Below are 25,072 nucleotides of genomic sequence, written 5' to 3' on the forward strand. Positions count from 1 at the left end.
TAGACAGGTGGCCTCAGGTACCTGTTGTCGGTCATTTGTGTAAATGTGATGTGTTTTTTTTTGCACTCATGTATTTGTGTTATTTGTTTTGAACCCTCCTTGGCTATAAACTTTTCTTTCAAGTTTACCTATGTTTTCCATCCAATGAGTCTGTTTGTATCACATGATGCTGCCTGTTCTCTTCTTATTACAGGCAACATGTTCTCTCTGTATGGGGGCGTTACATGTGATGTTGCTTGTACTTTCCTACCCTCCCAGGTCCTGACTCACCTGCGTTTCATGTCTCACCTGTGTATCGGGGTTCTGATCGGGCTGCTGTACCTGAACATTGGTGACGATGCCAGCAAAGTATTCAATAACACAGGCTTCCTGTTCTTCTCCATGCTCTTTCTTATGTTCGCAGCTCTTATGCCAACTGTGTTGACATGTAAGAGCATCAACTATTCAGTCAACAGATTTTTGTTGGTATTAAAATTTTACTTATAAATCTTAAATGAGTTTTCAAATAACAAAGAAGATTTATAATAACCCCCCTCCCCCATCATTATCAATGGGGTCCTGAGTTCTCCATCACTTCTCAACAGCATCCTTGGCAAGGAGGCCTAGAGAGTTGTATAGAGCAACACATGCTCCTCCTCTTCTTCACCACAGGCATGCTGGGAAATTTGGGGGCATGGTGTGAGTAGGTAATAAATGTTCTTTGTGGGAAAACTCCTTTAAGCTGGCCATAGTCATTAGAAAAAAGTCTGGTGAAATGTTAATACAAAAGCTGACACCAAACAGATACCAATCGAAAGATTGGTTAATTCTTAGGACAGAAGTCCTTAGAAAGGGAAGGGATGAATGCTATTGTCACAGTAGGATTCATACCCAAAGCCCCCTTGCCATCTGGTTGCTATCTGATCCTTTCAAATTTCTCCATGATCAAAAAAACCTCTGTACTTTCCACTGCTGTCTGTACACTAAAAGCATTGTAGGGGTACAGTCACATGTACTGGGATTTGTAAAGCAGAGTCTTTTGAAAAAAACACATTATAAATAGAGATGAGCGAATAGTGAAATATTCGAGAATTAAAAATTTGATTCAAATAGCTCCCGTCATTCGTATATTCGAATAAATATCGAATCCCATTATAGTCTTTGGGAGAAAAATACTTGGGACCTGGAAATCAATAATTCGACCAAATTCGACCACTAGGAGGTCACCAAGTGCACAATGAAACCTCAGGAAATGTTGCCAACACTTCTGGAATGCATATGGGACAGCAGGGGAAGCATGCCTGGGTACATCTAACACTAGTGATGAGCGAACATCCCAATGTTTGATTCGGATCGCGAACACAAACAAAAAAGTGTTCGTGACCGGTTTGTGTTCGCCTAACAGTCATGAACCAATTACGAACGTAAAGTAGAAGCTTTATAGTGGTGCGCGTGCATCAGTATTAGTTGGAGGGGGGAGTATGGAGAAGTTTGATCTTAAGAGAGGTACGAGGCAGGGTTGTCCCTTGTCCCCCCTGCTGTTTGCTTTAGTGGTGGAGCCATTGGCAAATGTAATTAGATCTCACCCTCTTATAGAAGGGTTTGGCGCCAGAGGGGCAGGGGATGTCATCTCCCTATATGCAGATGATATCCTGCTTTATCTGGCTCACCCCGAGAAGTCCTTGCCTTGTATTGTTGAGATCTTCCAAGGATTTGAGAGGTTCTCAGGGCTTAAGATAAGTTGGTCCAAGTCTGTGTTTCTCCCCTTGGGGAGATATAAAGACCCCCTTATGGACAGTTTAAGAGCTGTTCCAGAAGGGCAGGCTTTTAAATATCTTGGGATATATATCAGTAGCAGTATAGCTGACTTCCATGAGCTAAACACGAAACCTGTGCTAAAGGAGTTGGAAAGAAGGACAGTGGTTTGGAATAGGCTTCCTATTGCAAGAGCAGATAGGATTGTGCTGATTAAGGCTGCGTTCACACTACGTATATTTCAGTCAGTATTGCAACCAAAACCAGGAGTGGATTAAAAACACAGAAAGGATCTGTTCACACAATGTTGAAATTGAGTGGATGGCCGCCATATAACAGTAAATCACTGCCATTATTTCAATATAAGCCATTGTTCTAAAATAACAGCAAATATTTGCCATTGAATGGCGGCCATCCACTCAATTTCAACATTGTGTGAACAGATCCTTTCTGTGTTTTTAATCCACTCCTGGTTTTGGTTGCAATACTGACTGAAATATACATATACTGACTGAAATATACGTAGTGTGAACGCAGCCTAAATCAGTGTGTCTCCCCCTAGTGTTGCTCATATTTGGATCATTGCTAGAGATGAGCGAACTGTTCGGACTTTTAGTCCAAAGCAGTTCGCTCTCTTGTCATGCCTGTGATCCTGGCCGCATAGTTGCGCTCCCGGGAATATGCGGCCAGGATATTCCAGGGAATCGATGTTGAAATCCCTGGAATATCCGGGGCGCATATTCGCGGGATCGCAACTATGCGGCCAGGATCACAGGCATGACGAGAGAGCGCCGATGCCGTCGGACCAAAAGTCCGACGGTCCGCTTATCTCTAATCATCGCCTCTGTGGATTGATGAGTCAATTTTTAAGAAAATAATTGGAATTTTTAATTCCCTCATTTGGGGTCGGAAAAGAATTAGGATTAAACTGTCCATCCTCACTTTGCAAGTGAATAAGGGTGGTTTGGGCATACTAGACATCAGATTGTATTTCCTGGCGATTCAGTTGAGCTTTGTAGTTAATTGGAAGACTTGTTTATTTTCAGTTTTTGGTGAGCGGGGGGATTTTTTTCAGTTCTTAGAAGCCGGTTCCCCTCAGAAAAATATTAAAGGGGTTATCCAGCGCTACAAAAACATGGCCACTTTTCCCCCTACTGTTGTCTCCAGTTCAGGTTTGGTTTGCAGTTAAAGGGGTAGTGCGGCACTAAGAAATTATTCACAGAATAACACACATTACAAAGTTATACAACTTTGTAATGTATGTTATGTCTGTGAATCGCCCCATTCCCGTGTCCCACCACCCCCGCCCGTGTACCCGGAAGTGTTGGTGCATTATACATTACCGCGTCATCAGCTGCTCAGCCGCGATTGGCTGAGCATAACTGTGCTCAGCCAATCGCGGCTGAGCACAGTTATGACGCGGCAAAGGGGGGACGGCAGCAGCGATTCGGCCGGCCGAAGATGACGTTTGGCATAAGATGGCGGACATGCGCGACACGGATCAGGTAATGTATAATGCACCAACACTTACGGGTACACGGGCGGGGGTGGTGGGACATGGGAAGGGGGCGATTCACAGACATAACATACATTACAAAGTTGTATAACTTTGTAATGTATGTTATTCTGTGAATAATTTTTTAGCACCGCACTACCCCTTTAACCCCTTAGGGACCAGGCTAATTTTCGTTTTTGCGTTTTCGTTTTTTCCTCCTTGTGCTTAAAAGGCCATAGCACTTGCATTTTTACACCAACAGACCCACATGAGCCCTTATTTTTTGCGTCACTAATTGTACTTTGCAATGACAGGCTGAACTTTTGCATAAAATATGCTGCGAAACCAGAAAAAAATTATATGCACAGTGAAATTGAAAAAAAAAACGCAATTCTTTTTCTTTGGGGAGATTGTGTTTTTACGCCGTGTGTCCTATGGAAAAACTGACATGTTTTATATGTTCCTCAAGTCGTTACGATTTAAACGATATGTAACATGTATAACTTTTCTTTTATCTGATGGCCTGTAAAAAATTCAAACCATTGTTAACAAATATACGTTCCTTAAAATCGCTCCATTCCCAGGCTTATAACGCTTTTATCCTTTGGTCTATGGGGCTGTGTGAGGTGTCATTTTTTTGTGCCATGATGTGTTCTTTCTATCGGTACCTTGATTGCGCATATGCAACTTTTTGATCGCTTTTTATTGCATTTTTTCTGGATTTGATGCGACCAAAAATGCGCAATTTTGCACTTTGGGATTTTTTTGCGCTGACGCCATTTATCGTGCGAGATCAGGAATGGGATTAATTAATAGTTCAGGCGATTACGCACGTGGCGATAGCAAACTAGTTTGTTTATTTATTTACTTTTATTTATAACCTGGGAAAATGGGGGTGATTTAGACTTTTATTAGGGGAGGGGGCTTTTTATTGACAACAACACTTTATTTTTTTTTTACACATATACTGGGGACTTCTAGTATATACACTTTGATCTCTCATTGAGATCTTTGCTGTATAGTTATACAGCAAAGATCAATGAAATCGGCACTCGTTTGATTTCGGCTGCAGCGCCATCTTTCGGACGGCGCCATCTTGGAGTGGTCCCCGACCGGCTTCAGTAACGGAGATCGCTCCTCTGGGACAACGTGAGGCACCCGGGATCGCGGCCCCGCTCTGAACGCCTGCACCCGCACAAGGACGTACAGTTACGTCCTCGTGCGGGAAAGGGTTAAGCTCCATTTACTTCAATGGAACTGAGTTTCAAAAGCTCACCCAATCTAGAGACAACAGTAAGGGGAAAGTGGCTATGTTTCTGTAGCACTGGATAACCCCTTTAAGCGTAGAGACCCGATTATGTATAAACTATACAAGGTATGGTCGGAATTAAAAAAAAAAGGTTGGGATAGCTGGGATATTGGAGATGGCCCCCCATCTGGAATAATTTCAATTTGAGGGAGGTTGGGAAAATGGGTCTTCTGCCAGGGCTTCATCAGGCAGGAATAAACAACGTAGCAGATGTGTTGAGTGGGGGTCGCCTAAAGGAGTGGGTAGAGGCAAGGGGGGAGATTTATCAAAGGGTGTAAAATTTAGACTGGTGCAAACTACCCACAGCAACCAATCACAGCTCAGCTTTCCTTTCAGCACTGCCTAAAGCTGAGCTGTGATTGGTTGCTGTGGGTAGTTTGCACCAGTCTAAAATTTACACCCTTTGATAAATCTCCCCCAGGGTCTCTATTTAGCCTTTCAGATAAGTTATGGTGGGATTATGCCAGGTTGAGACACGCTCTGAGTTAGGAGATGAATAAGATGTATCTGGGAACACTTTTGGGTTTATTAAAATCTATATTAGAGGGGAAAATTAATAAAAAGGAAACATCTGTTATATATAGGAATTTATTAGGTGGGATGGAGTTTGTTCCCTGGACTAGAATGGCATGGGAAAGGGATTTGGGTCTGAGTGATTCAAAGGTCTGGGAGAGGATTTACGGAAATATTAATAAGGTATCAAAAGGTTACTCCCATCGCTTGGTCCAGATTAATATCATCCATCGCGTTTATTATACCCCTCATTTTCTGTTCAGGATTAATAGGAGGGACTCCTAGGTGTGGCCACGATGCAGCAGATTTGCTGCACATGTAATGGAATTGTAGAGAACTTGGGCTATACTGGACAGAAATTTTTTGTTGGATTTCTGAAAAGGTTCAAGTTGAGATAGGTATGTTGCCGCGGATAGCCATCTTGGGGGTCACTCCACACAACATTATTAATAAAGGGAGGAAATGTGAAGCTATTTGTTTATTCTTTTATGGCAGACTCCTGATAGCCAGACAATGGTTAGCATCTAGCCCCCCGACAGTAGCAGAATGAAGGATGATAGCTGTGAAGTACAAAAAGATTTATAGGGGGAGCCAATAATCTGTATTGGTAATGTGGTATGGGATTTGTGTTTTTTTTTATTCTCTCTCCATATGGGTGGGTGGGTGTTTTTTTTTTTAGGGTGGAGGGGGGGGGTTGTGTGGGAGGGATTGGGATTGGGATCATGTAAGTGTTGTTGGTCTGGCCTTTCAATGTACCTGATGACTGTATTGTACTCTTAGTTTGTGTGTATTAATGGGGTACTGCGATTGAATTTTGTTTTATATACTAAATTGTTAAAAAAACGTAATAAAGGTTTCAAATATAAAAAAAAAAAAGTACATTTTGGTTAAGCGGTACACACTTGCGTATGTATCAATAGTAATTAGTAACAGGTATTATCCTGCAATCACAGTATACAGCCGTATCCCGGATATATGATTGATTTTTTCAATAATAAAATGAAAGAGCTGTTCAACTCCTTTACAGGACGCAGACTACGCAAATCAGTAGTAGCAAGATAACAGGTATTATTCCGCAATCACATTATACAGCTGTATAAAGGATATACAATTGTTTTTTTACAATAATAAAATGAAAGAGCTGGTCAACTGCTTTACAGGACACAGTAGATGTCTGAATAAACTGCCTGTCTCACAACAGCTTCTAAATATCTGGGGGAGATTTATAAAACATGGTGTAAAGTGAAACTGGCTCAGTTGCTTCTAGCAACCAATCAGATTCCACTTTTCATTCCACACAGACTCTTTCAAAAATGAAAGGTGGAATCTGATTGGTTGCTAGGGGAAACTGAGCCAGTTTTACTTTACACCATGTTTGATAAATCTCCCCCGTGGTTTTTATACTTTTAGCCCTAACAAGGGCTTTTGGGGGTCCCTTCCAACTAGGGATGGTCCGAACCGAGTTCGATTCGGGTTCGTACAAACACGAACCCTCGGTAATGATTCCCGCTCTCCAGCGGGAGGACCGCCTGGAAAACTGGGATACAGCCATAGCTGTATCCCAGTTTTCCAGACAGCGGGAATCAGCATACGAACCCGAACCTCGGCAGGTTCGGACCATCCCTACTTCCAACCTATCTTTACCTAAAAGCTAACTCTCCCTGGTATACAGTCTTTCCCTCTCTAGCTCCAATCAGCAAGTTACACGAATCTGAAATCCCCTATTCGTATACTCAGGGGTTGACATAGTTTAGCCAGCCAATCACAGTTAGAGCTTTTGCCTATTCCTAGTGCCTGTCCCTCCCCCCTTCCTGTTTATTGGCCGGGGGGGGGGCGGGGTTGAATCGAATTTTTACGTTACTGTTCGAATATTTGAACGCTATTCGATTGAATAGCTATTCGATCGAATACTATTCGCTCATCACTAATTATTATTGATTAAAAAAACTGCAAAAATTTGAAAGTATGCAAAATGAACAAAAAAGCTAAGCTGTAAAGTCTAAATTTTAAAACAAGCTCTTGAATTTGTTTGGATTTTTGTAGCTGTTCATTACTGGCTATGAACTGTTCTTATTTAATGATCCTTGCGGAAGACAATGGCCCAGATTTATCAAAGGGTGTAAAATCTACACTGGTTCAAACTGCGCACAGCAACCAATCACAGCTCAGCCTTCAGCTCTGGTAAAATGAAAGCTGAGCTGTGATTGGTTGCTGTGGGCAGTTTACACCAGGTGTAGATTTTGCACCCTTTGATAAATCTGGGCCAATATGTGCACACTCATTTGGAGTTCTCTTCTCAGGTGCACTTCTACTTGTAGGGCTCCATAGGACATAGGTGATGTCAGCTGTGTAAATGACTGAACAAGCGAGAATCCATGAGCCAGCAGACTTTTCTCTTGTGTTTATGACAAGCTATTTGAACATCTTTTTGTTTATCCTTTTTTACTCTTTTACATTTACTTTATTGTTATTACCTACTTCCTCCTGGGTTTACTTCCTGTACATTCTTTATTTGTACCTGTCATATTGAAAAAAAACTTTTGACATCTACTAGGAACACGTAAGATTTTTAAACGGTCAGGGTCTTGGTGTTCACACCCCCACTGACTGTTAGAATGCAAGCAGCCAAATGCTGTTTCTCCCTTCTCTGTGCACGAGACAGGAGGGAGGCCCGTAGGCTTTCTTTTGAAATCAGTCTTGTCACTGGGACAGAATGGAGAGTGAATGTGCTTAGCGTGCACTTCTCCCAGCTTGTTTTAGCGATCAGAGGGGGTCTATACACTTAGAACCCGAGAAGTCAAAATTTTTCACATGTCCCCGGGATGTCACAAGATTTTTCAGATAACAATGTGCATTTAAATTCTTTTTTTCATCCATTTTCTTTGTCTCCATCATCCTTACTTCCATCATTATTTCATCCTGTTCAAATCTTTTAAAAATATCTTGTTTCTTATTCTCTACTGCAATACTGTTGATTTTTTACCCATAGTTCCTCTGGAGATGTCTGTATTTCTCAGAGAACACCTAAACTACTGGTATAGCCTAAAGGCGTATTATCTAGCCAAGACAATGGCAGATGTCCCTTTCCAGGTAAATTGTTGTGATATTGTTAGACTCGGTATTAGACGTGCATTATTGGCATTTTTTGCAAATATAGCCTAAGGCAGATATAATGGGATGTTGTAAACTGAGAAGCCTATAGAAAATACTGTCAAAGGACAGACTGAAAAACAGGACAGTGTGCTCTGTATACGTTTCATTTCTTGGTTTCTCTGTAGGTTAAAAGTTGTGCCAAACTATATTATATAAATCCCATCTGTATACACTGGATCATTTGACGTTTGAAGTGATAACATCCGTTATTCAATACATTGTGTGCATTGGATGTCCGTCATCACATTGATTTCAGTGCTTTGCATTACAGTCAGTTAAATTGTGGCAATTTCTCATTTTTTGACGTGTGAACATAGCCAAATAATGGTCCACACAATCAGGTACAGGCAATCATTTGCACTTTTAGTCAGGGACATGTCCCTTTTAAAAATACCAATACGATCAATAATACTTCTACAAAATGAACATCTATTGGTAAGATACCTGGTTCACACAAGTGTCCTGCAGTGAATTATCACACTACAGATTATGCAATCATCCGATGCTGCCATATTATACATACCAATTGCAACCAGTGACTCACAAAGGGCCTCTTTTCTGATTCAAGTTATTCTCTTGCCTTTTCATTTCCATTCTAGACAATATAATAATATGATAATTTTTCAGATACAGATCTTGCACAAGATGGCCAAAATAAATTCAGACCCTAAAACAGACCCTCCAGAAATACAGACCAGACCACAAAATGAAATTTTACTTCAAATCTTACCAATTATTGTTAATTAACGTTCCTGGGAATTCTTATTTACCTGATCATAAATTTTTGTTGGCTGATTGAATCTTTTGGGCAGCCATATAATTGTTTTTGGCCACACATTTTTCTATTTCCACAATGCATTTAAATGGCCGGAGAAACAATCCAGTGGCCTTGTAAAGGTTCTGATAATAAGTGCCAGTCCTGCTGATTGACATTTTCTTGCGGCCTCCCACCAGGCTGTGTTAAAGGGCTCTTAGGGTCCTATTCCACGGGCCGAGGAGGGCCCGATCAACGATGTAAACGAGCGGCGATCTGCTAGATCGCCGCTCGTTTACTGGGCCTATTCCACGGCCCGATGATCATTAAGCGAGGGCTGCAAGGACATCGTTACCGATGTCCTTGCAGCCCTTGCAGCAATACATTACCTGGCTGCAGGGCTTGTCCTCCGCTCAGTCTCCTCCCCGGGTCCCCCGCGCTCTATCTTCTGAATGGGGCCAATCCGGCCGATTATCGTTACTGTGGAATAGGGCCCTTAGAGTGGACCTAAATTGATTTAGACCCTAGGCACTAAAACTAATTAAGACTTCAAGCCACGCCCATAAATTAATTAGATCTCTGACTGAACCCACAAATTAATTAAAACTTCTGACCTAGCCTTACATTTAATTAAGATCTCAGACCAGACTGTAAAATGAATTCAGACTTTAGATCAGATCAGTACCCACAAACTGACCCCCCCAAACCACTTGTACCTTCGGATAGCTGCTTTTAATCCAAGATCTGTCCTGCAGTCCGTTCAGCAGGTGATGCGGTTATTGTCCTAAAAAAATACCTTTAAACTTGAAGCCCGTGCCAAACAGGAGTATCTGTGCCCTAACTTCATCATTAGAAATGCTCCAGGCAGATTGCTGCCTATTCCCCACCTGTGGCAGCACAGCACATGGGCTTGATCGTTAAGGACCTGTGCAATGTTCAGCATGGAGAAAATGTTTCAGTGGCATTCCTAATGATGAAGAAGGCGGGGAGGAGCAACGGAGGGGTGGTGCAAAGTTAGGGCACAGATACTCCATAACTGCATCAACTGCCGATTGGACGACAGGACAGATCTTGGATTAAAAGCAGTTATCCGAAGGTACAAGTGGTTTGGGGGGGTCAGACTGTGGGTACAGAGTCGCTTTAAATGCACATGTGTTTGCCCTGTTTGTACCTTATTTGCTGGAAGAATTGAATAGTACTGTAGTTTGGGAATAATCACCAGTTATTGCTGAAGAGCCTATACTGAGGTTTGCTGCATGATCTACTGTTTGTATGTAACAATTACTAACAGTAACAATCTAGTTGTTTTTAGCTCACCCTCTGTGTATCTGCAATCGGTGCACTATAAAACCTGGAGCCAGGGTAGTAATATTCATTCAAAAAGAAGTCCAGCACCAGGTCAGCAGATAAAAGCAATTTAGTCTTCTTTATTAGGAAATCTTCACGTAATAGGAAGAGGGTCTGATATGTGACAGTGTATTTATGCCTAGCATGATAGCTGAGAGCTTGGATAAGAATGTATCTAACTGTCGTAAGGGACTATATTGTGTATAATATGTACAGTAATAGCTGAGAGTGAACCTAGGAACAAGGAAAGTAATTATTAAAATTCATTCTCCACATCTGATAAAAAAAAAAAAAAAAAAAGATTTAAACACTACATCAGATGACCTGTCAGAACTTTTAGAAATTATGATTATTACTATTTTTTTTAATATGTAGATTACGTGTATAATATCAATCTTCCATGTGTTTTTACAGGTGATTTGTCCTATCGCATATTGCAGCATTGTATATTGGATGACTGCTCAGCCCCCTGAGGCTTCTCGTTTCCTTCTCTTTTCTGCTCTTGCTACTTCTACTGCTCTTGTTGCACAATCATTGGGGCTTCTAATTGGTGCAGCTTCTAACTCCTTACAGGTACAGCCATAGCTTTTCTATTCCTGAAGCGTGACTGCTATTTAGATTACACCAGATGCATTATATATTTTTAAACAATTTGACAAGTTCAAAGGAACACTTCAGTGACATTTTACTCTCCCATCATAATGCTGGTGAGGGTAAATTGCTCCCCTGCTCTCCTTGCTTACAGAACGCTCCATTTCTCCTATAAGGAGCCACTTCTGTTCCCCGCTACTACCCACTATGACTAGCCAATTCACACTGGGGTTTGTAAATGGTAAGGAAATCACTGCGCTAGAAGTAAAGTCTGCATTACACGGCTCAGCTAGAGCAGTGCTTGTTTACGGAGCCTGTTAGACAACTCAATAATAACATTGCTAATACAATTGTTAGTGATGTTTGTGTAGCTGTTTACTTTGTTAATTCATCAGCTGTGCATCTCTTATTAAACGGAGAGATGTGCAGCTGATGGCGGAGAGCCGTCTGGTGACTATTCATGGCTCTCTGCCTGTCAGCACACTCTACGAGGATGATTGACAGGCAGAGAGACCTGTTAGTGGTTCTCTGCCTGTCAAATCATCCTCACAGAGTGCACTGACAGGCAGAGAGCTGTGATTAGTTGCAGATGCTACTGGTTGCTCCCTACCCAGATGACTAGTTTCTACTGCTTTCTCGCCTTGTGTGCTGGAATAAAAAAAAAAAAAAATTTCCCCCAATATAAAGGTAACCCGGCAGATGCTGCTTGTATGCTAATGCTGCGTTTACACGGAGCGATAATTCACCCGATCGTACGATTAACGATTTTGAAGTAACGTTTTTTTTTTATAACAATCATCGTTTAAACGGAAAAATCGTTTTGGGATCGCTTAAACCTCTCTCGCACGTAGGTTAAATCGGTGAACGACTGTTTACACGGAACGATCTGCAAATTTTTTGCGAACGACGATTTAAGAACATGTAAGATCAAAATGAACGATTTCTCGCTTGTCGTTTGATCGTTCGCTGCGTTTACACGTACAATTATCGTTCCAATTCGATTGTTATCGTGCAAATTCGAACGATAATCGTTCCGTGTAAACGCAGCATAAGGGAGCTGCATAGTAGATCTATGCAAAAGGATGCTGGTTGACCTCAGGGAGATCAACCAAAACACCGCAGAGACACAATCACGTGTCTCAACGTCAGTGTGTTCTAGAACATTGCCCCCTGGGAAATCAAATATGCAAAAGAACACTGCAGAGACACCATCACATGTCTCGACGTCAGTGAACTAGCCAGACCTTCCCTCCGGGAAGGAACAACCAAGCTAAAGTCGTTCGTGATGGTGTCTCTGCGGTGTTTTGGTTGATCTCCCTGAGGTCAACCAGCGTCCTTTTGCATGCACATACTAGTCATTGCTCCCACTAGCCAGAAACCTACTCCACAATGATGAGGGGCAAAAACCCCGAAACAGCTGTCTGTGGATGGATACCTTGCTAAAGGGGGTTTCCTTGACTGGAGAACGCCTTTGGCTTGGTTGTTCCTTCCCGGAGGGAAGGTCTGGCTAGTTCACTGACGTCGAGACGTGATGGTGTCTCTGCAGTGTTCTTTTGCATAGTAGATCTATAGCATGCAGCTTTAAAGTTAGAGTCCTTTTACACACAAAGATATCTGATTTTTAAAGCCAAAGCCAGGGATGGTTTTGAAAAGAGGAGAAATCTCACTCTTTTGTTTATAGTCCTTGCAAAAATCTGTCAGATAATCTGACAGATTTTAATCAGTAAAAGGACTCTCAATTCCACCTTCATCACAGTAATGACAAATAGCTGATTAAGGGTTTCATGGGCCCAAGATGTATTGTCAGTTTTTACTATACAGAAAATCAGGAGGAAATGTATCAATGTTCTGCAATTTTTTCCTGCACAAATTTGTGACTTGAAATACAACACCATTAGTGCCACTTCTGAAATGCATCTAAAGTAGGGATGGTCCGAACCTGCCGAGGTTCGGGTTCGTACAGCCATAGGCTGTATCCCATTTTTCTAGGTGGTCCTCCCGCTGTATCCACCCGCTGCACGGAGCGGGCAGACAGCGGGAATCTGACGCCGAGAGTTCAGGTTCACACGAACCCGAACCTCGGCAGGTTCGGACCATCCCTTATCTAAAGGATAAGCAGTCACCAGACATAGCAGCTAAAAAGATCTAAGAATCTATAAACTGTTTGGTGGAGTGTTAGGAGTTCATGATTAAGAGATAAGCTGCAAGCCTATTTCCACATTTGCTAATTATTAGCAGTATCTAATTATATTGAATAATATTTTCTTTTTTTTAAAGGTTGCCACCTTTGTAGGCCCAGTTACGGCAATACCGGTGTTACTCTTCTCAGGCTTCTTTGTCAGCTTTAAAACCATTCCAACCTATCTGCAATGGAGTTCCTACATCTCGTATGTCAGGTCAGAATGGAAAGAAAGTGAAAAATATACCCTACTGACATATCAGAATCTAGAGAAAAAAAGAGAAGTTGTGACTGTTGTACTAACACTATGTAACATAAGGACGGGTTCAGACTACGGAATTCGTGCGGATAAAGTCCGTCGGATTCCATTGCCTGTATGCGCTCACGGCGGCGCGCCTCTCCGCCTGTGCTGTAGACACCATTCTATGCACGGGCGGATTCCGCCGGCCTATAGAGTGGTGTCTATGGAGCCGCCAGAAAGGCGCACGACCGTGAGCGTGTATGAGCTACGGAATCTTCTGGATTTTATCCGTGCAAATTCCGTAGTCTGAACCCGCCCTAAGAGTGGGTTTAGCAATACACAATGTAACCAGAGATGAGTGAATTTACAGTACAAACAAAGCAAACCGCTTCATTAGCTCGGCAATGTGCTTATCAACCGGTTGCTTTTGAAGTCCATGCCGCTCCGTACTGCTCCACCTCGGGTGCCTGGAAAAGCTGGATCCAGTCTTGGGAAATGGAGCGGCATGGACTTCAAAAGCAGCCAGTGTATAAGCAAATTGCTGAGCTAACAAAGCGATTCACTTTGTTTGTGCTGTGAATTCACTCAGTTCTAAATTTGACCTTTTTGTTAATGTTAATGTAATAATGTAATTTTACTAAGTTGCTATATTTGATGGAGACATTTTCTTAGGAATATATATTTAAGTGAATCTACCATCAGGTACATCGCTGCTTTTTTTTTTAATGTTAAGCTATCAGTGCCAATGAAGGGATACCGGTGGTACAGTCCTTTATTTGAAATGCAGCCTGGTTCCTGCGGTCTGTGGCAGCCTTTTCCCAAGCATCATCCTGTCCCTGAGCACTGGGGCAGGCCCACCAGCCCACAGTGTGACGAAACCCCCTCCCCTGTGTGACGCGGCTCCATTAGAATGAATGGAGCCTTGTCACTGAGGGGAGGGAATATCGCCATACTGGGTGCAATGGGCCTTCCCCCAGTGCTCCAGGGCAGGCCAGTGCTCGGGAAAAGGCTGGCGCCGAGTGTCAGGAAAAGGACCGCGCCACTGCCGATCAATTAAGGTAAAAAAAAAAAAGCAGCAAATATACGTAGTGTGAACATGGCCTAAGAGTGTTTAAAATTATCTTTGTTTTCCAGATATGGGTTTGAAGGAGTGATTCTGAGTATCTATGGCATGGACCGTGCTGAATTACAATGCAATGAAGAACCCTGCACATTCCGAGATCCTCATCTAATCTTACAACAACTTGATGTTGAGGATGCAAAGCTGTACATTGACTTTCTTGTGCTTGGAGGTTTCTTTGTTGGACTCCGCCTCCTAGCATACCTTGTGCTTCGCTACCGCGTTAAATCAGAACGGTAGACGGCAGTAAAGAAATTTTCTTTTAGGACAATGATTAAATATGACATATGGTCCAAGGAGATAAATTTACAGACAGTCTTCTATGAGTTCTCTACATCTAAATTTGCTGTTGTCAGGTTTCCCCTCAACGTGTGATGTTTACATCGACCATGCTGAGACTTGTACTAAGAAATTATACACATTTAGTTCCTTTGCTGGGAAGGAAAGATGTTCTGCTCATAAGATTGTCATTTGAGCATGTTAACTTTAAAGCATGAAAGATTCCCCAATGTAAAAATCAGTTTCTCACAGGGGAAAACATGGGGTGTCATTTTGTTTTATAAATGCTAGGAAAAGCCTCATATTACTCAGTAGAGTAACACTGGAACTGTCCCAATTGTTACATTTTATTGCATGTAACACTGTGTATCAGGTCTTTTACCTACAATTCTTATCTTTGGTCCTGAGTCTTTATCTTACTTGCAGATAATCAGCCAGGACATGATAAATCTTCTTTGTTCATCTACCTAAAAGTTGTACCTGCATTACGATTCCCTCTTTGCATAGCGACCTTTACCCACTTTTCTATCAACCTTTCTATGATCCTATCAATTTTTTTTTATTTACATACAATGCATGAGGTTATCAGAAATATTTCTTGTCTATGTCCCTCTTCACGCATAATAATAGGATATTATACAATCTCCTTATAACATATTTGATATACTGTGTGGGCAGAATATGGTAGAACACTATTCCAAAAGCAATACAAATGGTAATGATAGTAATTAATATTTGCATTTTGTGTTGTTGTTCTGTTTAACATACTCTACTTGCTGGATAAATGTGGATATAACATTAAAGTGTACCTCCAGTTATATAGATTGAGCAATGGAGCAGGAAAGTGACTAGTAATAGTTTTCCTGTCTAACTTACAGCAAAGGAATGTCCTGTGGGTCTTTCATATCTATGCACTATAGTAGACAGAGCGTCCTGCTATGTCTCCCAGGCTTCCGTCTCCAGTATAAGAGCCAGTGGAGTAAAACCCCATTACTTTATAGAGAGCTAGCTGACATACTGGAGAGGGGAATGTAGGTGACACTGCTGATTGTCTCCTATATATAGATATGAGCAGCCTGCAGTACAGCCTGCCACCAGTCCATTCTGGAAAGAGGTAGAATCTGCAATGCAAGTTATTTAGGAAAGCCTATTATTTCATACACTGCTATTATCATTTCACTATATAACTGATTATGTAAATGGTTCACTTTCATTTCAAATAATTCATAACCCATTTATTTCATGCTTCTGACCTAACCAATACATTTCTGCTTAAACTGCTGCTATTTGATGTCCTTAAATTGCTATAAATAGGCCACTTCTATAAGGCCACATACTATTCTTACTTCCTAGAACATGTCCGTGTTTGAGTGCTAACCTCAGTTGAACTCTAGGTGGGGCTAGAAGATGAAACATTTTACTTATGAATGCTTCCATTTTATCTAGATTTTTAAAAGTGCACTGAAATTTTTATTTTATTTTTTTTTCAAATGTGTTAATTGTATGTTTATTACTCCACTGTTCTAGGATGTATATAAAACTGTAGAACGTGACAACGCCACACAGTATTAGATTTGTAAAGAGAAAATAGAAATGTTATTGGTGCACGATAAAAAAGGAAGTAGGATATTGTGCCAGGTTATATGACAGACAAAGAGAAACTTCTCCAACAGGAGATAGAATTAAGAAGATTGTGTACTGTGCTACTGTACAACTGTAAAAAACTGGGTCCTTTCCTAGGTTGAATCCACTGATGCACTCTGAAGATCTCATCCTGTGGATGTGTTTTTCATGGTAAATGAAATGCTTATAAGAGAGCACTTGCCCTCTCTGCTGCTCAAGAAGGATTTCAAAGTATCTTTTAATGTATTAAATAAAATTATATCAATATATACATTTTTTTTGCTATGTATTCTTTTTGTTAACCATGGAAATATCCAAGTATGAATTAGCATAAAGCATGCACTGTGCTGCCACTAAGTACTAGAGTCCAGAGCCTATGGTGGCATTGTGAAGGTGCCGCCCAAGGAACAGGAAAAAAAATGGGATGGGGGAACGCTGGTTCAAAATCTTGGGAAAGGGGACTTCAACATAAGACTTTTGGCAGTCAGACATTAGCAACCTAATCAACCTAGGCACTCGCAGATCTAGCAGATTGGCACTTGCTTATTTGGCAAATCGGGCCATCTAATACGGCCCTTAGCCAGACCCCAGTGCCTACTCCTTATTCTCTGGGGATAAGGGGGATGGGGAGCAGTAATAGGCAGGGTTAAAACACAGGGTCCATTTAGATAGGCAGACCCCATATCAGCACCAGGTACTGGTGTTCGGCTTAGCAGCAGCAGTAGTAAGTGAGGGCCCTATTCCACCGGATGATTATCGTTCGCATAATCGTTAACGATTAACGATCTCAAATGACCGCTATTGCGAAAGACCAGAAAACGTTCACTCATTTCCATGGAACGATAATCGTTACTTATGATCGTATTTGCATTTCAACCGAACAATTATCGTTTAGATTTAACGATAATCTGAACGATAATCGTCCGGTGGAATAGGGCCCTGAAGGTGCGTGCAGAATTTATCTTTTAGGAGGTGAGTCCTGTCATCTTGATGAGTACAGAACAGGTTGCTAGGTAGCTACATCAGATATTAGCAAATACAGCTCTCTATACAGTACTTACACCAATCGCATTGGGCAGAACACTTTTTAGAAGGGGTTCAGCTGGTTATTGCACAGGAACTCTGAGCTCTATGTCTGTTTTTCTGCATCAGATATCAACAGTTCATAGTAACTTTGCTGCTCATAGGTTTATTAGGTTGCTAACGCCCAACTTAGCTGTGCAGAGTCTCTCATTTAGAGGATAACTCTGGGCAGGGAAGCTTAAAGAAATAACATGCTCTCACCTCCCTGGCTCCAGTGCTGATGCAGCGTACCGCCACTCTATTGTGTTCTTGGACGCTTCCTGGTCTCAATGGGGACCCAGAATGTGACGTGTCAGGGCCCCTCAGTCGCTGGCTTCAATTATCATTCAGGTAGGGCTGCACAAACCATCACTGGATGTCCTTTCATTTCTATTTCATTATCCTTGGCAGTACTTCTATTTACACAGGTAGATGTGCGGCAGACAAATGATTTTTAGGCCTGCATAAAAGATGTGAATCGATTGCTCATTCGCCAGACCTATTACACAGGCCAATATTGGCTTATTTGACCAAATATTGTCCTATGTAATTTGGCACCCGTGGTCCAGTGCCTAGGGCAGCACCAGGGAACGGGAAAAAAAACAACTTTTTTAGTTTTAATTTTTTTTTTAGTCTCCCTCCTCCCTTTCAGACTTGCCAGTAAATCTGGTGTCTTTTTGAGGGGAGTGGGAGGGTGCATGGTGGTATTGATCGGGTTCAGTCACAGTATGGCGGTATTGGTCAGGTATGGTGTGGCGGTGTTAGATGTGATGCCATAAAGCTATTACCTACCAATCCTGTGGTGAGAATTCCCTAAGACAACATGCAGACGGCTCTAATCATTGATTCAATGTGGAAACTTGTTTATGTTTTAAGCAGTTAAAAAACATGAAAATTACGATTTAGGCAATGTTTCTACATGTAGAGAAATGCATGTGGCAGGAACCACACTTCCATTTGTTCCTCAGTAGTCATGTTACCAGGATTAGGGGCCGTACGCCTATTGGTTACCGCATGAAGGTCTGGTTTCGGCTGCATGTGGTTACGTACAGTAAATGTGGGAACATGACTAGGGCAGCAGCAGCTGTTAATACGGCCCTAGCCATATAGGAATTGTAGAACATTATCTCTATGGCCACTGTGTAACACTTTTTTATGGCCCTTGTATAAGACTATTTCTATGGGCACTGTATAATTTGTTTCTATAGGCACTGTATAACACTGTTTTTATAGGTACTGTATAATGCTATTTCTATAGGCACTGTATAATGTTATTTCTATAGGCACTGTATAACACTGTTTTTATAGGTACTGTATAATGCTATTTCTATAGGCACTGTATAATGTTATTTCTATAGGCACTGTATAATCTGTATCTATAAGCACAGTATACAACTATTTCTATGGGCACTGTATAATGCTATTCCTATGTGCACTGTATAACACTTTTTCTATAGACACTATTTAACATTATTTCTATGGGCACTGTATAACACTATTTCTATAGACACTGTTTAACATACCTCCCAACTTTGGCTGAGAGCAAAGAGGGACATGGACACGCCCTAACCAAAACCAAAGACATGTCCCTTATCCCACCCACACCTTAAGACACACACCCTCCCCTCCTCCTCCTGTATGAGCGTGTATATACCTATCTCTTCATTCTGTGTAGGTGATCAGCAGTGTATTATATACTTATATACACACTCATACAGGAGGGGGATAATATCTATCTATCCATGTAGTAGCAGTGTATTATTTACGGATTTTAATACACTGCTCATACCTACACAAAATGGAGAGATAAATACACACTCATACAGGAGGATAATAAGTATATACTACACTGCTGATTACCTACACAGAATGGAGAGATAAATACACACTCATACAGGAGGATAATAAGTATATAATAGACTGCTGTATACCTACACAAAATGGAGAGATAAATACACACTCATACAGGAGGATAATAAGTATATAATACACTGCTGATTACCTACCAAGTTTGGGCAGTGAGCTCTTCCCGCTCTACCAGTTGGCCTTGATACAGCAGCCAGGACACCCACTCTATGCAGAGAATTCTTTCTCTGTAGCCCTCTCTAGGTCCCGGTCAGGCTGCTGGAGCTGCTCTCGGGTAACTTGTGACCAGCTAGGTGACTCTGGGGGGGGTCCCGGTAAGGCTGCTGGAGGTGCTCTCAGCGGTAACTTTGGACCAGCTGGGTCAGCCTCTGAGGGGTCCTGGTGGTAGGCTGCTTAAAGGGGTTATCCAGCGAAAATCTTTTTCTTTCAAATCTACTGATATAAGAAAGTTATATAGATTTGTTATTTACTTTTATTAACCCTTAGAGCAGTGCTTTTCAAACTGTGAGGCATTGCCTTGGTCTGTTGGGTGAGGCTCCAGTAGAAAAAGTTTGAGAAGCACTGCCTTAGAGGACTGGGCCAATTAAAATGTTTGCGTTTTTGTTTTTTCCTCCTTGTGCCTAAAAGGCCATAACAGTTGCATTTTTTCACCTAGAAACCCACATGAGCCGTTATTTTTTGCGTCACTAATTGTACTTTGCAATGACAGGCTGAATTTTTTCATAAAGTACACTGCAAAAGCAGAAAAAAATGAAATGTGTAGTGAACGCATTTTTTTATTTTATTTTTTCGCCACTCGCCCTGGGGTAAAACTGTCTTGTTATATATGTTCCTCAAGTTGTTACAATTACGATATGTAATCAGGCCTGTATTTAGAGTTCATGCTGCCCTAGGCACTTTGCACGCTGAGGCGCCCCCCCCCCCCCCTCGTTACTGTACATGCATGGTATATACCCTGGCACTTGGGTGCTGCTCTGCTTGATGCCCGCTGTGCTCATCAAACAGACGTGATGGAGGAAGGAAGGAGACCGGGGACGTCTAAGTTTGGGGACTGGTTCTGTCTAGTGTTGGACTGGGGTACCTGGAGCCCACCAATATACAACCAGTGAGACACGACATGCTGACCCGCTCCTTTCCTGAATTCATCTGTATCTGTGAAAAATCTCAGAACACCCTCCATTTATACAGCTCTCAGGGTATGCTGGGAGTTGTAGTCTCTGAGAGGACAACCCTGTAATAAATCACTGTGTGCAGAGTCTCATGGTGGCTGCAATCTGTGGGTGACAACCATCAGCCCTGAAGGTCCAGCAATACATCTGTCTACAGCGGCAGTTATCATAGGATTGTACTACTTTACTACAACTCCCAGCATATCCTGAGGGCTGCAGACTGTCAGTACATGCTGGGAGTTGTAGTGCCTGCAGCTGTTGTAGTTGGGTCCTATACACTGAATGCTTTGTGGCATATAAGAATACATAGATCTGTGGGGGCTCAGTGCAGGGAAGTGGAGAGGCTGGGGGGCAGGTGGAGAGGCTGGGGGGCAGGGGAGAGGCTGAGGGTTAGGTGGAGAGGCTGGGGGGCAGGGGAGAAGCTGAGGGTTAGGTGGAGAGGCTGGGGGGGCAGGGGAGAGGCTGGGGGTAGGGGGAGAGGCTGGGGGTAGGGGGAGAGGCTGGGGGTAGGGGGAGAGGCTGCCCCCCAGCAGGGGAGCAGCTGAGGATGCAGGGGGGGCCGGGGGGGCGGGCAGACGCTGTGGGGCAGGGGGAGAGGCTGGGGGGGAGACGGGGCGGCCAGGAGCAGGATGGGCAGGCAGGCTGGTTCCCTCCCCCCATGCAGCGCCGAGGTCCGGGGTGCGAGGCAGGGGGTGAGCTTCTGGCACACACAGTCTGGCAGAGGCCGGAAGCTCACAGCTGCAGCCCCGCGGTCCCGGATCTTCTCTCCTGCTCTGCGATGACGTCACGTGAGCGCCGCCGAGCAGGAGAGAAGATCCGGGACCGCGGGGCTGCAGCTGTGAGCTTCCGGCCTCTGTCAGACTGTGTGTCCGGAAGCTCACCCCCTGCCTCGCACCCCGGCGCTGCATGGGGGGAGGGAATAAGCCTGCCTGCCCATCCTGCTCCTGCTCCCGGCCGCTCCATCAAACCCCCCCCCCCCCCAGGGGCCGACTAGGAGGGAGGGGGTTTTTTTAATAATAAAAAAAAGTGTTCCCTGTGGGTGCTGCCCCCCGCAGGGCGCCGCCCTAGGCACCGGACCACGGGTGCCTAGTGGCAAATACGGCCCTGTATGTAATATGTATAACTTTTAAAAAATTCAAACCATTGTTAACAAATATATATGTTCCTTAAAATCGCTCCATTCCCATGCTTATAGCGCTTTTATCCTTTGGTCTATGGGGCTATGTGAGGTGTCATTTATTGCGGCATGATGTGTTCTTTCTATTGGTACCTTGATTGCGCATATGCAACTTTTTGATCGCTTTTTTCTTACAATTTTTCTAGATTTGATGCGACCACTTTTGCACTTTGGGATTTTTGTGCGCTTACCCTGTTTGCCGTGTGAGATCAGGAATTAAATAAATTAATATTTTGGGCGATTACGCACGTGGCGATACCAAATATGTTTATTTAATTTTTTTTATTTATAACATGTGAAAAGGGGGGTGATTCAAACTTTTATTAGGGGAGGGGGATTTTTATTAATAACACTTTTTTTTATTCTTATACTAAAAGCCCCCCTGGGGGACTTCTAGTATAAGTAAACTGATCTCTCATTGAGATCTATGCAGTATAGTAATACTGCTTACATCCATGAGATCGGCACACGATTGCTTTTGGGGTGCTGCAGCCGAAAACAATAGAGTGCCGAGCCAGGTTCAGCGCCGTTATGGCGCAGACCCCGGCTAAGGTCAGAAGCAAGGATCGCCCCTCGGCGATCGCGTTGTGGGGGGGGGGGAGCGATCCGCCCCACTAGACACCAGGGAGCGGCTGCAGTAAGTTTTCAGATGCAGCTGTCAACTTTGACAGCTGCATCTGAAAACTTAATTAGCGGGCATGGCGATCGGACAGTGCCCGCTAATATCCGCGGTCCCAGGTCACAATTGGCACCCGGGAAGGTGGCGGTTCAGGGCGGGGCTGCCGCGGGCACCGCTCTGAAGTCCCCTAGGCAGCCCAGGACATACGGGTACGCCCAGATTCATTTAGGGGTTAAAAAATCTCAAGTCCTCCCATACCCAGAGTTCCTGTCTCGGCCAGAGATGTCAGCAGAGGGCACTGTGTCAGACTGGAAATAAAACAACATTTCCTGCAGGACATTTAGTAGCTAATAAGTATGGGAAGACTTTTTTAATAGAAGTAAATTATAAATCTATATAACTTTCTGATATCAGTTGATTTGAAAGAAAAAGATTTTTACTGGACAACCCATTTAAACTGCTTGTGCCAGGAGGCCCAATGTCTACCTAATCAAAGCTTATTGCTGCTGAACATCACATGACCCGCTTCAGCCATTTGCATTGATTGGTGGAAGATGAGCCATGATGGTCAAATGATTTTAAACTCGCAGCAACTCCCTAGCAACATATTGTGGGACACTTTAGGTGAGGCGGGACACTGTGCATGCTCTTCCGGGACAGCACCCTGAAATCGGGACTGTCTGCCAGATCCGGGACAGTTGGGAGCTATGGTATAACACTATTTCTAAGTGTATGGGGGTCTCCCGAGACTCCAATGCCAGATGATAGGCTCAGGCAATATGGAATTTTATTGCCCAACCCCTTTGTTTTTTGCCAGATATGTTGCCACAAGAGCTGTCTGGCTGTGGCCAGGCAGTGAACTTCACTTGTTTTGATTTGGAATGCGGGTGCATTCGGGTGTGCCCGCATTCCAAATCACAATAGCAGACAATGTAAAGCGCGGCTGGAAAAATATTAGGTAATGCAAAAGTAGTCAGTACAAAATGCAATAGAGACGGATATCACCATGTGCGGTCCAAAGGATGAGAAAAATGGTCAGGTGGGAGCCAAGAACACCCTGCGCATTCTGCCTTACCCGGCTTTCTCAGGAAAATGTTTTTATGTTTAGTGCCATTTAGGGCTTGTCCCCCTAGTTTTACTGCTCCTGTTTGGTATATATTGTATTGTGCTATTTAATAAAGATCTTGTTCTTGATGTGCTACATTTTTGTGCATAAGCTTTATCTTTCTAGTATTTTTAGTTAGTGAGTGGAGACACATGTGTATGAAGCAACCAGAAACACTCAGTTCCTTCAGTCTATCCCCTATATCTACTATGCAGTGGTAGGCACTACAAGAGAGAGAAAGTCAGGGATAAACCCAGCCCATACCGAGAACCACTCTACAAAGTGCAGGGCAGTATTCTAAGCTACAAAAGGAACTACCCTGGATAGAACAAAGATACCAGAAGGTCTACGCATTCTGTCTCGCAGTGCAGGTAAAACTGGGACACCCTCAGCACTTAGCTTCACCCAGGTGACCACGGCTAGGGTTCGTACCACCCTATTAGGATGGGAAGCTCGACACTGTAGGGCAGAAGGTGGTCAGACATTAGTCTAAACACGGGTACAAGTTAACTTCTCACTCTTAAGTCTCAAGTATTTCTCTAAAGTTCCAGCAGAGCACAAGTACTACATTGGATTGGGACTCCCTTGACAAACTCCTCTCCTCTACACTGCTTCACTCTACTCTCAATTCTACAAGCACCGCTACAACTACCTCTACTATCTCCTGCTTTTCCAAGTATCTCTGCAGCACAAACCAAGTTGAGCACTAAAGTCTGTGTCCAGATTATCTATTTGCTGCCAAAGTGTTGTATATTATTCAGAGACTGCACAGTAAAGCTGTTGTATTTTTATCACTGGGACTCAGTCATCTCTTCATCCGCACCAGCTCCTATACACATTTGTCACACACCTTGAGTCATTTTTCCTCTTTCTGTAGGTGGCAGTACCAATAGTCTGGGTGGGTCGATTGCTACTCCAGGCTACCGTGACAGGAGCCCAAGGGACCCATCACAGTCTGGCAGGTCACCAAACATTTTGGGGAACAGTACTGCCAGCCACAACAAAAAGCAGGTACAAACATCACACCTGTGTGCTAGACTAGCCGCCATGACATTACCACCCTTGGCTAAGCTGTACCAGAAGTGGCATCACCAGTAACAACTTAGCACATAACCGGTCGAGTGCCACATTTCAGATTGGCAACAGAAGAGACAGGGATCGAGTGTCCTCTGTCTCATAAGGGAGGGGAAGAAAAGAGCAGTGGAGACGGATTGGACCGGGAAATGAGAATGTTCAGCAGCTTCAGCTTGTGAGTCAGGATATGCTGAAAATGCCCCAATTCATGTTATAGAAACCTATTACAAATAAGTTTAGATGTTGGGTGAGGATTGAACAGGGTTAAAAAGCCTGCGCTGATCCTGCACCTCATGGACTATGCCATTGTCTCAACCCTGGTACCATGCTGATTCTCATGCACTGCACTAGCACTGTCTGGTTCTTGGGACCAGCCGCTACACACATTAGGACCACTTGTGAAGCAACCTGTTGTCGCTATCAGGAGAAGCTTCTACATTCTGGAGCAAAGCCAAACTGGTTTGGTAGCAGAGAGGGTCTACACTCGCTGCCTGTCACCATTGCTGTATATAGGTAGTTAAAAACATTGTGGCCTATTCATCAGGGGAAACTATTAATATAAAGTGATGAAATGTTACCTCCATACTGCTGCTGAACAAAAAGCCTCATACACAAAAAGATATTACCAATTACAGTACTACATAACGCCTAAATCATGTCCC

General features: G+C 43.1%; 1 protein-coding gene across 1 annotated transcript in view; it reads left to right on the top strand.

Moving 5' to 3' along the window:
- ABCG4 (ATP binding cassette subfamily G member 4) overlaps nt 1-14,676 on the top strand; it is a 58,708-nt gene extending 44,032 nt beyond the window's left edge. The window contains exons 11-15 of the mRNA XM_069947141.1: nt 259-427; nt 8,041-8,141; nt 10,720-10,878; nt 13,174-13,292; nt 14,451-14,676. Coding sequence (XP_069803242.1) covers nt 259-427; nt 8,041-8,141; nt 10,720-10,878; nt 13,174-13,292; nt 14,451-14,676 — 774 coding nt within the window. The remainder of the gene's footprint in view (nt 1-258; nt 428-8,040; nt 8,142-10,719; nt 10,879-13,173; nt 13,293-14,450) is intronic.
- Nucleotides 14,677-25,072: the final 10,396 nt, after the last annotated feature.

This window comes from Dendropsophus ebraccatus, chromosome 12 (assembly GCF_027789765.1).
Source record: "Dendropsophus ebraccatus isolate aDenEbr1 chromosome 12, aDenEbr1.pat, whole genome shotgun sequence".
NCBI classification, from domain to species: domain Eukaryota; kingdom Metazoa; phylum Chordata; class Amphibia; order Anura; family Hylidae; genus Dendropsophus; species Dendropsophus ebraccatus.